At 40.5% G+C, this 16,500-nt stretch overlaps 2 protein-coding genes across 12 annotated transcripts in view; both read left to right on the top strand.

Moving 5' to 3' along the window:
• Nucleotides 1-4,950: 4,950 nt before the first annotated feature.
• unm_hu7912 (un-named hu7912) lies at nt 4,951-10,620 on the top strand. Its single transcript, XM_015972173.3, has 2 exons — nt 4,951-5,089; nt 7,211-10,620. The coding sequence occupies exon 2, from the start codon at nt 7,260-7,262 to the stop codon at nt 10,455-10,457; it is 3,198 nt and encodes a 1,065-aa protein (XP_015827659.3). The 5' UTR covers nt 4,951-5,089; nt 7,211-7,259; the 3' UTR covers nt 10,458-10,620.
• Nucleotides 10,621-12,566: 1,946 nt separating this feature from the next.
• Nucleotides 12,567-16,500, top strand: part of gapvd1 (GTPase activating protein and VPS9 domains 1) — a 37,142-nt gene continuing 33,208 nt past the window's right edge. For all 11 annotated transcript variants that reach the window (XM_054731369.2, XM_015972171.3, XM_015972169.3 and 8 more), the window contains exon 1: nt 12,567-12,708. The gene's annotated coding sequence lies outside the window, so the exon portion shown is untranslated. The remainder of the gene's footprint in view (nt 12,709-16,500) is intronic.

Below are 16,500 nucleotides of genomic sequence, written 5' to 3'. Positions count from 1 at the left end.
ATAAACATATTTTTTGAAATACTGAAATGTCTGACTGTGATGCTAGAAGTTTGACTTCACGTCATGGAAAATAGTGATACGTTTTTGTTCAATCCAAATCACTGAAATAATGAAAATAATGTTACCACGTGTACAATCCTTTTAAAATAACCTGGTGAAATGATCATACAGCTAATAAAAAACCCTTCATTTTACTTTTCTTTTCAGTCAGAATGATCGTATCCTGCTTTATGTTGACAGTTAGCATTTCTCACTTGAGTTTCAGACCTAAACAGCAGATACAGCTGTAAGCTATCCTCTGTGACTTTCCTCATTGCCCTGTCCTCAATAAATCCATGTAGCTGCATCATAGCGCCAACACGGAAGCATTGGAATTTAATATATTACTTTCACCCACTATCACACTTTATATGGTGCGTTAGGGTTCAATTAGTTTTCTTTGCACAAAAGGTAATCTGCAGACAGGATGTGAAATAGCTGCTTGTGCACAAAAAGGTCAGCATTGTTTTTACAGCTTTGTCTGCTTGCTTGCATTTTTCAGACCCAACTGTTCTCTTCTAAAAGAACAATGCAGCTATGGTTTGGAGGAAGGATGATCTTGATGATGTTTTATAGGATGCAGCTTTTCTCGAGTCTAATGACCAGAAGGATTAATTTAATATCTTACCAGAAAACCCCAACTGGACTGTGCCAATGTGTAAAAAAAACATTCACAAGAAAACAACTCAAGTAATAATCATCTTCTTCCTCCACACTTACACAACTGGCTTTTTAGGCTCTTGTGCTGATGCAAGTTTCATGACTTTGCTGGTTACAAATAAAAGATTCAGGGATCTTGCAGCTGATCATCTCGACAAAACGAGAAGAGAGAGAGAGGAAGAGGAGGAGGAGGAGGAGGCCATCACGACTGTTTCTCCGAGCCATGATATTTCTGGTGCTGACCCATTTAAACAGCCTGGAGAAGCTGCAAGCACAGGTGCATCTGGAGAGCTGCAATCAGGATCACACATATTAAGACTATTAATTCGTAAATGGAAGCTAGAGTCAAACCGATGTGCACGTGCGCTCTGATGCACACGGTGTTCGAATGGGAGGGTGGGGGCTTCAATAGACCGTCGTGCTTTTCATCCTAACGCAGTAAAACAAGTGATGCCAGTCATTCTTTACGATGAGTCGAAGAATAGATGTTTTAAATTAACTGTGTGTGGATGAGAATCAGAGGCTGTCACAGCTGTTATACTCAGAACAATCAGTGCAACCCAGTGTCACTGTGCATTGTGCTGCTGCGTGCTGGAGGGTGAATGATATCCATATTTAGAAGGGAGTTCGTTGAATCTTCCCAATGGAGGCACAAAAGAGTTGCTGTGTGTGTCTAGTCTTGAATAGCCAGTGGGACCTTAATGACAGCTCCACATCACAAAATCTTCTGCTGACCCTGATTTGGTGTTTTGGAAACCTTCAGAAAGCTCTGAGCTGAGAAGCTCTAAATGGAACATGGCTGCCCGCCCCATAGTTGTTATGTAACAATATCACGGTGACAGTGGACTACCATCAATAATTCCCATCACGGGTGCCCACAGCGAGTCTCATCCCCTCGCTCTGACTGTGTTTACCCTTCAGCACACTTGCACACACGACTGAGTGAGTCCTCATCCAAAATGGCAGATGATGAAGAGTGAGAGAGGAGTATGTTATAAAGGTTTAATTAAGTTTCACCATGGGATGCCCTGCTGTGCCTCCAAGGACCAGGACAGAGAGGTTTGTGTTAGGCCAGACCAGCTATTAATAATATCTACACCCTTTGACCCAAATGTGATGAGAGGAGTATTTGATCATTTTCTTCCATGAGTCCCGCTCCTTCTCCTTAGCTTTCTGTGAGGCTGCCAGAGGGGGTCTGCTCCTGCAAACCTTACGTCAACTTCAAACTGTCAACCTCTGCTGGATATAATCTGGCTGGTAAAACACGTGCGCTGTATGTCTCCATTAAACCTGCATCACACGAGAGGCTGAACAGTTTCTGTGCATGCAGATTGCTGGAGATTTACGAGCAGCTCTCACCTTATCTTCATGACGTAGATTTTTATGGTCTCCATGGACGACGCTCATCCGCTCTTGCCTTCATTCCCTCTGAAATCAATTCTGTCTCTTTTGCTCCTACTCGGTGTGGGTTACCATGGACACCGCTCCCAAATGGTTTGCACATGAATTTGTTTATAAGTGTTTCTTGGAGTCATTTGGAATGTTGTTTTTTTTTTTGCAGCAAACATAAACACAAGTCATGAGTGATGACACCCTTAAAACTTTCTTTTATTTTAAATTCTGAACACTCCCATCAGCATCTGCTTTAAGAGCACAGTCAGCAACTACTTTAGAAATTCTGATTAACCCAGGAAAAAAAAATCCTTTGCTTTTAATCTAATCTGATCCAGAAGGAGTTAAAATTGTGCCAACATGGATTTTGTTGGGCCACACTGCAAATGCAAAGTGTCTGAATACTTCTCATTTCTGCTTCCAAATCCCCATGAAAGGTCTAACTGGGCCAGGAGAGGTGGACAGAGAGGATTCAGTGGTTTAATTTACCGAGGGCTTAATCTGGGGGTCGTCTGGATTTGAGGGGGTGGCTGCATGAGAATATCAGATTCTCTATCCATCCGAATCTAAATATTCAGCACGGCTGGAGCTTTACACAATGTCTCTGGTACTGATTTGCTAAGGGAGACAGATTTTTATTTTAATTTTTTGCCTTTATGTTCCTGGTTAATATAGTTTTTTGTATTTCATCTAATGTATGGTATGTATGGTAACGATAAGTGTCTATGTGAGTCCTGACTGTGTGTGTGTGTGTGTGTGTGTGTGTGTGTGTGTGTGTGTGTGTGTGTGTGTGTGTGTGTGTGTGTGTGTGTGTGTGTGTGCTTCCTCACATCTCTTATGTAATTCCCTCACGAGAACAAGAAACTAGAAAGTAAGTACATAGTGAATCACTTAATCCAACACAGACTTTAACGGAATGAAAATGTTGTTTACTGAGCAGCATGAAGGCCTGTAGTCACTGCGGTGTGAAGCAGTGATTTGTTGCTTAGAGGTGGTAAAGCCTGACTGATCCCTGTCACTGGGGTTTCAAATCAAAAGAGTGCCATCGATTTTCTCTCCCTGAACTCTACGAGGTGCCTAAGACACCTGCCCTGCAGCCAGCTGACACACACTGATGCCTGCTAACCAACAGCTGACATAAACCGATGCCAGTGCACCACGCTGGAGAGGTTGTGTTGGATCCCTCTCTGAGGTGCCGAAAGCACAACGTGAGATCCACCGCACTCTGAATCATATATCATACACGTGGTATGCCACAGATAGGGTCTTGATTAACATTTTGTAACCAGCGTGAAGGCAGGGAGAGTTGCATGCTAAAGCTGAGAGGCATTGCTACCTTCGGGCCTGATCAGCACAGTTTGTCTGGAGTGATTTCCATCCACAGGGAGAGTGCTTCAATAAGCAGTTCTTCTGAGGCAATCACATGCTTCGGGCTTGCAGCCAAACGTCCCCATCATCAGTTCAGACAATATGGAAAGATGTGGTGAGGTAAGAGTCTGGGACAGATGTGTGCTGCAAAGGGCAAACTAAGAGCAGAAAGGACAGCATAAAAGATACACATCTTTCATGGTAGTCACAGGCGTCTAAAACACAAACACACTCTGACATCAGCTGTCAACGAGGAGCTAGGCTAGACCATTTTAAGAAAAGGAAGTTACATTCGTCAGATGGACTTAATATTGCAAAAAATATTTGTTCAGCAAAAATGTCAAATGGTCAGTTAAATCTGCATTTCAAGTTTCAGGAAGGACATTCATAAAACAAAGTGGTGGTAGTGTCATGGTCTGGACCTGCTTGGGGGAACCATGAATTCGGGTCTCTGCCAGAACCCAGATAATATCTAAACTTTGAGCACAGGAAAATCCTTCAGTGTGGCTAAATTTAACATGTTCTGTAAAATAAATTCAGACAAGGTTCCTCCAGAGAGACTGGGAGACTCTATGCATCCATTGTCTGAACCCACTTGTTCATGTAGGGTTGCAGGGGGACCGGTGCCCATTTCCAGCAGTCAACCGGCAATCAGGCAGGGTACTCCCACCTAAGAACAATTTAAACCACGCATGCACAGGGAGAACATGTAAACTCCACGCAGAAAGATCCCAGGCCGGGAAGCGAATCCAGGACCTTCTTGCAGCAAGGCAACAGCTCTAACCACTGCGCCACCTGACTGAGACCTTTATCTGAAATGTTCACTTTCAGCCAGTTATTAATGTTAGTGGGTAATCATGTTGTTTTCATTTGTTCAGGTTTGGATGGATTTTTCACCACAAAAAATACAATCATCATTGGAACACTGCATGTTGTATCAACTCAGGTTTTGCGATACCTACATCATCACACACACACACACACACACACACACACACACACACACACACACACACACACACACACACACACACACACACACACACACACACACACACACACACACACACACTAGTTGGCATGAGGCAGATTTCTCCTCATCGCTCAGACCCAGTGTGTGGGAGGGACACCAGTCATCAATCAAATGAGGAAGAAGCTCAAATCTGGGGGCAGGTAGCTGACTCACTGTAGCTCTAAAAATCTCAGAGGATGAAGAGGGGCGCTGATACGATCTAATCTCTAACTGCAGAATGAGCAAAAGACTTAAAAAGCCCCCCTAAGAGCTCAGAAGAACAGACCGCATTGCTGCTGACAGACTTCCCTCGTATCCCACACCAACTACCCCCTCCTCTCGCCTAAAAACACACACAACCACGCCTCCAGAGACGCGCACAAGCGCAAACTGAGACACACCTCCTCCTCCATCACACACACAAACACACACACTCGCTCAGAAAAAGCCATGATCGGGAGTGAGAGCGCTGCTGAGGGATTCAGATAACATCATGAAAGGCGAGTGTTTTATTCCGAAAGGCGCGCAGCAGGTGCAGTAGGACTGCGCCTCATCGAAGGGAGAGCGCGCTGCAGCTTCACCATGTCCAACGCATCTGAGCAGCTCACTGCCGTGACGGTAAGGCCCTCGATCGGTAAAATCAGAAAACTTACAGACGAATCAAGCCTCTGGCTCCTCTTTCCTGATTTGAACCCGCAGCTTGAATTAAAAAAATCTTCAGTCGTGTCCTTCCGTGCGCATCCGGTCAGCACCAGAAGGTGCGGAGGCCCGTTGCCGCAGCATCCAAATAAAAGAAGCGCAGAAGTGGAGCTGCTTCAAGGCTGCATGCGCCTCCGGGCCCACGGCATCAGCTTCATCATCGTCAGGAAAACCTAAAGCACTGTAGAGTTTAGTTACCGTAATCCATTTTAAAAAGTCTCATGCAGAAAGTAAAGCAAGGGCATTTTAAACTTCTTATGACATTATTTTACTGAAAGTGAACTCAGATATTAAAGCACACAATGCTGATTCTTAGTTTTAGTCAGATGTGGGATTTTTTTCCTGTGTCAAACTGCAGGCAGGCTTAATGGTTTCTTTTCAGTGTGCTGTATCCATGGAGACAGGAGGTGGCATGTGTTTTTTTACTGCTTGAAAGAGTTTAAAAGGAGCTTCGAAAAATTACACAACTGAGCAGAAGGAACTTGTGCCTTTAAGATTGCACAAATGAAAATATGAAAGCCTGAAATTTTGCATCATAACCTGAAAAAGAGAATAAGACAAATAAATGGTGTCCAAATCTTTTGTCATTAAGTCAGACTTTAATCAAAATCTTCCTCAGTTCCTTAAGGCAGTGGTGTTAAACCATTGTCTTATTCAGTATTCCATCAGTATTTATATTGTCTTACCTTTTTAACTTAAAGTGACTGTGTGTCTTTTTCCTGACGATAGGGGGCAGTAGATACTTAAATTGTTGCAATCAAGCAGTATTTTTGTGTTGGAGTAAGACCTTACCAACAGATCCCCATTAGGGTCAAAAAGCCCTGGGGAGTGCAAACTTCAGTAATATAACAAGCACATCAGACAAGGGCAGTGAGTGAAGAGGTAAGTGTGTAAAACAACAATGTATATGAATGGTGAAAGTTTTGTAACCGTTAGTTACAAATCAGTAAATGTGTTTTGTCCTCATGGGCTCCCATAGAAGGAAACATGATATCTATGATGTTGCCTTGAGACTTAGACCCGCTCCCATATATTTTAGAGCAGATTTTTATGGTTATATGTTAAGAAGCCACCAATATTTTCAGCAATTGGGCATCGTTTCATTCATTTTCACCAACATTTTGATGGATATTTCCAGATATTAATGATAAAAACTGCACATTGTCCCTTTAAAAAGAACTGTTTTTATTTGCTGATATTGATTTAGCTGAACTTCAGACATAGTTTAGATATTGATTTAGCTGAACTTCAGACATAGTTTATAGAAAACCAGACTTTTCTCTCTAACTACATGCATTGCACTTTGCAATTTCCTATCTACATGAAACTTTAAAATGAGCTGAATTACAGTCAGCATCATGCACATTTAAACACCCAACAAGTTGGCTTTAACAAGGCAAACAGTGTAGGGTTGTGTGTGAGGTTGGTTGGAAAGAGCCGTGATATTTAGGTGTGTTGTAGAGACAGACAGGGAGAGCTGGTCTCTCCTATCTCATCGGGATGAACAGATGGTACCTCACGGTTGGCTCATGGGCTAGTGCCAGCTAGAAAGCTCATGTGTATGAAAGACATAGAAAAAGTCATTGTTGGAACATTTTGTCCATAGTGCTAATGATGCTAATAAAATAAAATAAAATTACATTTAAATCTTTAACATACAATATATTATAAAAATATTTTCATAAACACTTCAATTAAAAGGAGTTTTTAATTTGTATTTTGTTACATTTTTTAAATTCCAGTTGTGCAACAGTTTCCTGTCTAGTTTAAGTTAATTGCTTGACTGCTCTATTGATGACGGATGAACTGGCACACTTCGCTTGTCTCATTCAAGCTTTAAAAGTAACAAATGTTGCCAGGATGTGGATGTTTGGTTCTCTGAATTGTCTTATTTGACCTTGTTGGTAAATCAGTGACTAAACTCAAACTTTCTCAGGACCACGTGTGTTTCTTGTAAATATTTCAGTCTGTGCCCCTTTTTTAGAGCATTGCAGCTAAAGCTGAGAAAAAAAACAAATCCTGTATCTCTCTCTTCTACAGGCTGTGACTTTAATTTACAATAACTGGAGAGCCTTGGAGTTTCTGCAAGATGACAAGGACACATCCCCCTGAAACACTGGCGTCAACTCTGTACCAGGACATTACATCTAACCCCATCACTAACGAATCAGTTTCTCTCCGTTCCTCAAGGCAATGTGACATGAAAATGATCGACAAATCAGAGATCATCAACAAAAGACACTGCCGTAGTTTTGACTTTATTGAGTCGTTAGATGATCCACTTTCCTTTTCCTCCTCGATGGAGTATAAGTACAAGAGACCTGAGTTTCAGGCATTAAGTAAAGATCTCTGGAATGGACTAGATCAGCCAGGGCATCTTCGGTTTTCATCCCCTGATCTATTTAATACAAAGCAGGTCCAGCAGCACACCACTCAAGACAAAACCAGCTATCTTACGTGGTCAGATTCCAAAACAAGATCAAGATATAATAGTGCTCCAAGAGTTAAAGCCACCCTCACACCTGTACCTATCTCCGTGTCTCCACCGGTAGCTAGAAAAGGAAGAGATGCACTTCAGGCTAACTCGGATTCCTTAAAGATGTCTGAAACACGAGAATCATCCAACAAGGCCTTCCTGAATGAGGTGCATCCAATTAAACTTCAGCCTCACTCTCCCCTTTATGTCTCAGACTGTTTTGAGGAGGAAAAACCAGATAAACCTGCTATAACACCTCATGTTCGGTGCCGTGTGGACATTAAACCGGATGCCTCCGTACTGGAGCACACATCGAGGCGAGTTTCTAGCACACAATCTGACCATCTTTGGCAAAGGTATTCTCAGGCCAGTAGCAGGTCAGGTTTGTACATACCACGACAAATGGTCTCCTCACCAACACCCACTCCGAGCGAGTGCTACAGTGGAGATTTTAGACAGGGATATCTTTACACCACCAGCATGTCTCCGTTATCTTACCAGCATCTAGACATGCGCAGGATGTCATCGCCAACAGCACCATACTTGAATCCAGAACAAAGAGCTTATTCAAATCCTAACATACCAACCAAGTTTTTCTACACAGAAGATGCTGCTCGGTATCCGGTTCACCCTTATTCCAGGGGATACTTTCAGGATGATCAGTCCAGTCTCACAAGTTTTGGAAGTACGGCAACAAGTCAGTACGATCCAAGGACTCGATGGGTTCATACACTTCCTGTGAGACCATATTACACAGACCACCTCAACAATAGAGATCCAGCTCATTCTGTATATAGTCGACCCTACTCTACAAATGAGGCAGGGTCATATTTTTCTCAGACTCCCTTTACTAGAGCTCACTATGGGGAAGACGGTCACTTCAGTCCGTACCTTATGAATGGCCCAAGGTTGTTTTATTCCAGACCATTCAACTCTCCTGAGGATCAGCACTATCCATCAAGGCCATATCACACAGAAGGTCGCCGACGCCCTCGAATGTCTCAGGCCTTTTCAGATGACTGGTATCGTTCAAGTATATCTGGATTCTCTAACCAGTCCTCTCAAACCACACCACCAAGGCTAAGACAAGACTCTAGTATGTCCCCATGGTTTACCAACAGCTATACAGACTCACATCAACTAGGAGCAGATGTCAAAAACCACTCCAAGTCTTGGGACAATATTATCCATCCACTACATGAAAGACAGCAATTTGTGCCTCGTGAACAAAGTTATGAGAATCTGTTTCACCAAGCAAGGCATGGGACATCTGCTGATGTTACATCCAAGCCTGTTATCCTTAACCTTTCAAGTTCACCAAGACGCTATGCTGCTCTGTCCCTGTCAGAAAACTCATTGGAAAGGAATTCAAGCAATCCTTGGAGGAATTCCAAGAGTGGACAATGGTTTGTTACTCCAGAGATCACGATAACAGACAATGACATAAGTGCAGGCAACAGCAGGCGTCGTGATGTCCACTCTGTCACCTGGGATTTTTCAGATAGCAAGAAAGGACCATCTCCAAGGGTGAATCAGAATCAGAAGAAGCAATCCAGTTTGACGAACGTGACTAAAGAGAGAAAACACAACAACTTTTCTCTTCAGCAGAGTCTGGAGCAATTGGATGAACTTTTAGCTGATCTGGTTGTTGACTACAAACCACCTATTAGCAAAAAGTCAAGTGAAAATCTTTTGGATCAGCTGAAACAACTGGTCACAGAAGACAATGGCAAAGACACAGAATCTGCTGGACTTGATCAATGCCTCAACACACAGCTCCTATCCTCTAAATCCAGCCCAGATACACTTAAAGATCCCGATAGTGGGTGTGATGCTTTACAAAGGAGTGCAGAAGAATGTTCTCCAGACCACAGCACTGATGAAGATGACACAATGGTGTGTGCAAACAAGAAGTGTAACCAGACAGAGAGCATGTTTAACGCTTGCTTGTACTTCAAATCCTGTCACAGTTGTTACACCTTTTACTGCTCACGAAACTGTCGCAGGGATGACTGGGAGACCCACAAGGGGACTTGTTTGTATGGACGTGTCAGCAGTGTGTGTCGTCACACTCTCAAGTTCTGCAGAGAGAATTCAGATATCCACAAAGCCTTCTCACGCATCGCTAAAGCTGGCTACCTCTCCAGGGGAAGGGGCATCCTTTTTTTGGGGTTTGCTAATCCAGAAACCGCTGACAAATTCCTGCAACTTGGGCTTCAAAGCCTCCTCATGTCGCCCACATACTTGTCTTTGAGAGAAGTGGATGGCTTTAAGGACAACCTAGGTGAATACTGCAAGGAATTGCAGCAGGTAGGTGATGAATATGACCCCAGTGAATGTTTCCTTCTGAATGTATCTGTAGCTGTTGGTGAACTAGTGCCTAATAGACCTTCCCCAAGGGTCCAAACACCAACAGTTAGAAAATATGCAAAGGTGTCCTTGGCCTCCTCAAGTCCTGACAAAAAAGTACTGAAGAAGGAGAGCGAAATGGAAACTCTTATTCTCACTCCGCCTCCAGGCACACCAGACATTGACAAAGAGGGGGAGGAGGGAAGAAAAGCTAGGGAGGTTTGCTTTGTCAATACCCAGCGTGAGCTCAGGACCAGGGGAGTCTTCCTTCGTCATGAGTACCCAAAAATCTACAATCAGCTGTGTGAGTTTGTGGAGAGCAACAAAAGGTTCACTCCTACTACGATTTACCCGATTGACAAGAGAACAGGGAAGCAGTTTATGTGCATGATCATGGCTGCATCGGAGCCAAGGTCACTTGACTGGTTGGGTACGCCTCACCTTTTAGATGACATTATATAACATAGCACTAAATATTAACGATGTCAAGAAGATTATATGTAATTAGTGTAATAACATGTTGTGATTTAGCAGACTGAATGCTGATTTAAAAATGTGTATATACATGACTTATATGTGTCTCCTTTTTCTTAGTGTTACCCCACAAAGCCCCTGATTGCACTTTTCGAGGTTGACCTATGTTGCTTTTGGCTTGTTTTGATTCTGGTGCACTCAGAAGGATGAATAGCCTGCATGTTGACTATAGGCTCAAACCCAGTTATCCAGGTATTTATAGATGTACAAAGACAATATCTGAAGCACACATTCAGGGAGTGCACAGCTGACAGCTCCATGTATTTACTGACCCAGCCAGATGCCATGCTGTAATGGCTGCTTATATTATTTTTCAACATTCAGATGAGCAACTTACATTAGAGCCTGTTTCAATGGCTGTAAAATTACAACTGTTTATTTGCATTTATAAAGTATTATTTCAGTGCTATACTGTAGTTGTGGAGCCATTTTACTTGTTATTTCATTGAAAGATACAATCAAACCATCTAGTTTGAACCCAATTTTAGTACAGATTTTAGTTGGAGCTTATCCAATTGAATAAAAAGGCTTGATGTCATTCTTGTACAAATAGCTTAGCTTGAAGTGGCCTTCATATGAAAACAAACAAATGCATTTGACACAAAGCAATGTACGAGGATAGCTATTTCTAAAGTCATGACAGTTTTAGATGTAAGTTGTTTGAAACACCATTGTAAAAAAACAATTTAGCTCAGAGCATGTTATGTATGGTTTTTGAAACATTGCTATTGCTTATAATTCCATTTATTATGTTTAATTAATAGCACATGATGCTTAGAAAAATATGAGGTTTGAAGTATGTATTGATCATTTTAACATCATGCCCTAGAGATCTTATTGAAATTATTACAACAGTATGTTCTTAAACCATATGCAATGAAAGAGCAACCTTAACACCTATATTGTAAACTTATGTTTTATTATAAGTGTTGAACAATCCCTTTGAACTAAGAGCTGTTTGCACTGGACCATACATTTTAAAACAAGAATGCTCTTAACACACCTGCAACACTGGACTTGGACATGTCTGCTTTAAACGCCACTGTAAGCTAATAGAAGGTTGCTCTTTCTCTTCGGTATACAGCTATCTTTGTGCAAGATTTTCTTCAAGTTTCTATTTTGTGATGTTTCTAACCTACACTAAATAAAACGAAATAAATGGAATTTAACAGGTTATGTTTCAGAAATTCCTTTTTTTATAGGTTTTTATGTTATATTTTCTCACAGTTCCAACATTCATATGTTCACAATATTACAACATTAAACATTAAAAAAGTATGTAAGTCTGAGTAAAAACCAATCATTACAATCTTAGAAACATATTATTTGATGCCTTAACTTTGTTTTCTTCAATAGAACAAATGTACACAAAGCTGTTTTAATGTTTATATATGTAGTTATGGATGAACATTAAATGTTAGTGTTTATTTAGATGGGATAGAAAAAGATCTGCAAAATATATGCCAGTCTTATTTGTTTATACATGTTATTTATCATTCATGTAATTGTTTTTGGTGGTTGGCTATCAGTACAGTAAAGGTAAACAATCAAGGCAATGACTTTTATGTTGTTAGAGCATCACCTAGTGGAGAACACATCCATTACACCTCCCAAATGAAGCAAAACGGAAAAAAGAAAACCTCACTTCGTTAAGAAATGCATTTTGTTCAACATATATTTGTTTTCATTTAACTTTGCAATTATCACCACGCATTGAAATAAACAAAATATGTTCCTCTCTGTGCTCTATGGCATCCACAAACTGAGAGGGGCCACACAGAGGTTTATTGTATATAATGAAGAAGGACAAAACTATTCAAAGCTAAGGCCAACAACAGTAAAACTTTAAAGATGCTATAATGTGACATATGCTCACCCACGTGATACATTATTAGATATTATATGTATCTTGATGATCTTTACAGAGATCTTCAACAGTAAATAAAAATAGTCTGGTTTGTTTTCAATTTTTGTGAAATCTCCGTCAACGCCTCCTGTTGTGCGCATGCGTGCTGCGCAGGTCTCCTCGTGATGACAGCAAATGACAGCTTTGTCCGCTTTAGCTAAAGCCAGTGAGAGACCGCTAACCGCCAACACACAGTGCTTCATACGCGAGAAATTCCATGAACAGCCTTGTTTAGGGACGTCGTGATCAACTTTTACAGGCCAGTTACATTTGGTAAGTAGCTCAAGTTCTGTTAGCATGTATTTTTGATCACGTTTGCTCTTAAAGAACCTTGCAGCCTGAAGCTAAGCTAACGTGACTAACCAGCTAGCTTATCGTTAGCTTTTCTAAACATTCACCCCGTTCACCTGGTTATTGTTAGCAGGCTAGTGTGCTAGCCAGTTTAGTAGGTTGTTTACTGTGCCCCTTCTCCAAATCAGTACAAGCACACTTTGTCTTTTGTGAACATAGTATCAGGGTGTCGTGAAGTGCTGTTCCCCTCATTGCATTTAGCTGCCCAAGTGTTATTAAATATGCTACTTTAAATGATATTTATAACATTTACAAGTTAAATTAGCAGGTGGAACTTGACGTTAACCTATCTGACCAGTTGCCTGCCTCGTAAAATCTCGGTTTTCTGTTATCTTTAAGACAAGGACAACATAAACTCAGCTCATCAGCTTTTAGCCGCAAATGAATAAAGTAATTAATACATTTTTGCCTATTTCACCTTCAACTTAATATAAACAAATGTAGCATTTTAAACATTTTTAAACAGAATTGGTATTGTAATTATAGTCCCAGAGGTAGTTTTAATGGTGGATTTTGTCTTGGTAGTTTTTATAACTGTAACTTTCAACTGTGGGTTGCGTTTTTGGAAAATGAGGAAACGACTACGTATAATGAAATAGTTTCGCTAAAAAATCTATTAAAATAATCCCGGAGAAAAATGTGCTGCTTCTCTGTCTAAATATCAATCTGATATTTTATTTGATCTAAACAAATTAGTTTTTCATATCAGTTGTATTCTCGTGTCTTAAATAACTCCTCTATTTTTTACTCATGCTTACATTCCTATCAGCTCCATGTAAATCTGAGTCAACAGGCACTTCTTGCATCGTGCTGACTTCACCACGTCTGGAAATGAGTCATTTTCGTGATTTTGAACAAAGATGACTGCCTTGTGTGTGACCACAGGACTTTATGGACACATCCTAAAGCAGCTGGTTTTCTTCTTTGGCTGATTAAACCTGAACCACCATCTATGCAATAAATGTACAGTTATATAGGTGCTGTGCTTTGACTTAAGCAAGAGGTATTGATACAAATTATGATCATGCTTCTGTATGAAAATAGGAATATTAGTGAGAAAATATCTTCAGCAGGATAAACACAGCTGTTATGTTTAACAACAAGAGAAACCTCAACGTTAGCTAAATCATGCATCTCATTTTCATGCATCTCGCCTCTGTCAGTGCGCCCCAGGGCAGCTGTGGCTACATCGTAGCTTATCACCATCAGTGTGTGAATGTGTGTGTAAATGGATGAATGATACACTGTAGTGTAAAGCGCTTTGGAGTCCTTACCTTGAGAGGCGCTATACAAGTGCGGATCATTTTATCATTCATTTAGACGGTGAAGGTGGGAATATATTATCATGACAAAAAATAATAATCTTGGGAAATTTTAAGGCTACTTTACGAACAGATGTGAAATAAAAAAAGTCTTATTATATTCATTAATTGGATAAAATGACAAGCTTTTCTGTTAATAGCATAAACATTTCAGAATAGCTTTAAAAATGATGTGGGATGCCAAGGTACACTGACCTGTTTATGGATATATGGTAAATGTTTAAGTTATAGTAAGTACATTTTATTTATATAGCACTTATCACAGACATAGAATCACATAGATAAAAAAATCATAATGATCTCAAAACAGAAATAGATTAACATCAGAAAAAATAAAGTGAAAGTTATTTCATACTTAGATTTTTATTTAAATTCTCTGTTATAACATCAGAATCAGCACACCTTTCTCAGGTTGTTTCTGTTTGATGTAGTCGGTCTCTAAGAGGCAGAATACTCTCTCCACTCCCACTTGACTCTGATTTAGACTTACCGTTTAGCATACCTGATTAGGACTGTGGGAAGAAAGGGGAGACCTTACTTTGGTGTGATGGCGCTACCATCACAGCACTTTGTTAGAATGTGTTCTAATCATTTCAGCTATGTACCACACAGTAATGTGATCCACAGCAATAGATAACTGGACAAAGACCAGCAATAACTGACCTCACATTGTTTGCACAAAATTGTCAGCTGTTGTTTGGCTTCTTTTGGGTATCCCTCCTGCTGTAGGGCACATCCCACTACCCAAGTGTTGACAGCGCATTGTCTGGTCTAAGTCAAAGCCTCAGAATAATATATCAGTAACCACTACAGATACGGGAGTTGCAATGTTGCCTTAGTGCTCAGGAAATGTGTGGTTTGAGATTTCCTTTCACTGAAGTGATTATTTGCATCATCAAGAAATGGCAGAAGGCTTTGGCCTGGCGCTGAGCATTCCAGTCTCCAGCATGCTCACCCCACTGGTGCTCTTTAACGTTTCATCATGATAACTTTGATAATGCACTAAGACAACTTCCACCCAAAAGCTCTGGAGCAGAACAGTGTCTAGTTCACTTTTGTTAGCTTGCTGTGTGCAAGCATGTGTATTAATTCATTTATCATCAGATAACGTCTGTTCTATATTAGCTGTTATAATTTGGCTGTTTTAGATTATGACGTGTTAAAAGAAAACAATACATTAGGGATACACAACATATCAGCATCAATATTGGTATTGGCAGATGTTAGTCATTTTTTAACATATCAATATCGGTCTGATAAATAAAACTGGGCCGATATTAACATCCGATAGTTTTTCCATCTTGTTTCTGTTTATCTGTTTCAGCGGGTGAGGGAGGTGATGTGTATTTGTTTAGTCACGTGACAGTTATTTTAATCATCTCAGAAGCATTAAAGTGTGTGTTGTGTGGACATAAAAACATAAATTTAACTGTAATAATTTTCATTCTATACAAAATCTGCTGATTTTAGAAGCATTAATGTCAGTAAATCGGTATCGGCAAACTGTGATATTAATATCTATATCGGCCCAAATATTTCATACCGGTGCATCACATCTATAAAGAAAACATTAACTAACAGATAAATGTAGAATTATGTTAATCTTTGTAAAGGGCATTGGGAACCCTGAGCCCAACCGGTCCAACAAGTATTTACTAAGCTTTTGTTTTGCTTTGGGTTGGTTTTGTTGTTGTTGGCTGACACAATTTTTGCTTTGTTTATGTGGGAAACTATAGTTGTGATGAAATTGTAATTACTTGCTTTGCACTCTTAAGTAAATTTCCATGTCTATAAAGTCACTGACAGTGGAGGTAATTCAGCAACAAACACTTGAGGAGTTGTGTGAACCAGACTGGAAAGATCTTGATCAAGGGGAATGCTAGAAATCTGGTGTGCTAGCTGGAAGATGTTTTTAGGGTTAGCAGAGAAAAGGTGCGTGCTCTGTAGCATCAAAGTTTCTGTGATCCCCAGATCAGAAGGATAAATCTGTTTGGGGAAAACTGAGATCAGAGTTATTTCTTCACTTTTACCCCCCCCCCCCCCCCAAAAAAAATCTGTTTGAACTCAGTTTTGATTTATTACTCTGAAATGCTTTACAAAGTTCTAGATGCTTGTAATCCTCCCAAAAGAAGATGTCATTTTAGTCACAGATGATTCAGTTATGCTGTAATCCTTCTGAGCAGTGTAAGATATGATCCACAGCAGAAATGTGAAGAGGATGTTGGCTCAGAGTCACAAATGCCTTTTGTAGAAAGTGGATTTTTAGAATATCTATAAAAAACTATTAGTTCCATTGGTTGGTTGGCTTGTTCGTGTGTCAGATCATGTTGTGGGAGAAGTGGGCCATGTTCCAAACCTTTTACTCTTCTTGTTTACTCTTTGTGCGTCATAG

The sequence above is a fragment of the Nothobranchius furzeri genome, chromosome 17 (genome assembly GCF_043380555.1).
Source record: "Nothobranchius furzeri strain GRZ-AD chromosome 17, NfurGRZ-RIMD1, whole genome shotgun sequence".
Taxonomy (NCBI): domain Eukaryota; kingdom Metazoa; phylum Chordata; class Actinopteri; order Cyprinodontiformes; family Nothobranchiidae; genus Nothobranchius; species Nothobranchius furzeri.
This window is presented reverse-complemented; position numbering and strand designations above follow the sequence as displayed.

Coding starts and splice junctions, on each gene's coding strand:
- unm_hu7912 (XM_015972173.3), top strand. CDS start 7,260: ATGACAAGGACACATCCCCCTGAAACACTGGCGTCAACTCTGTACCAG.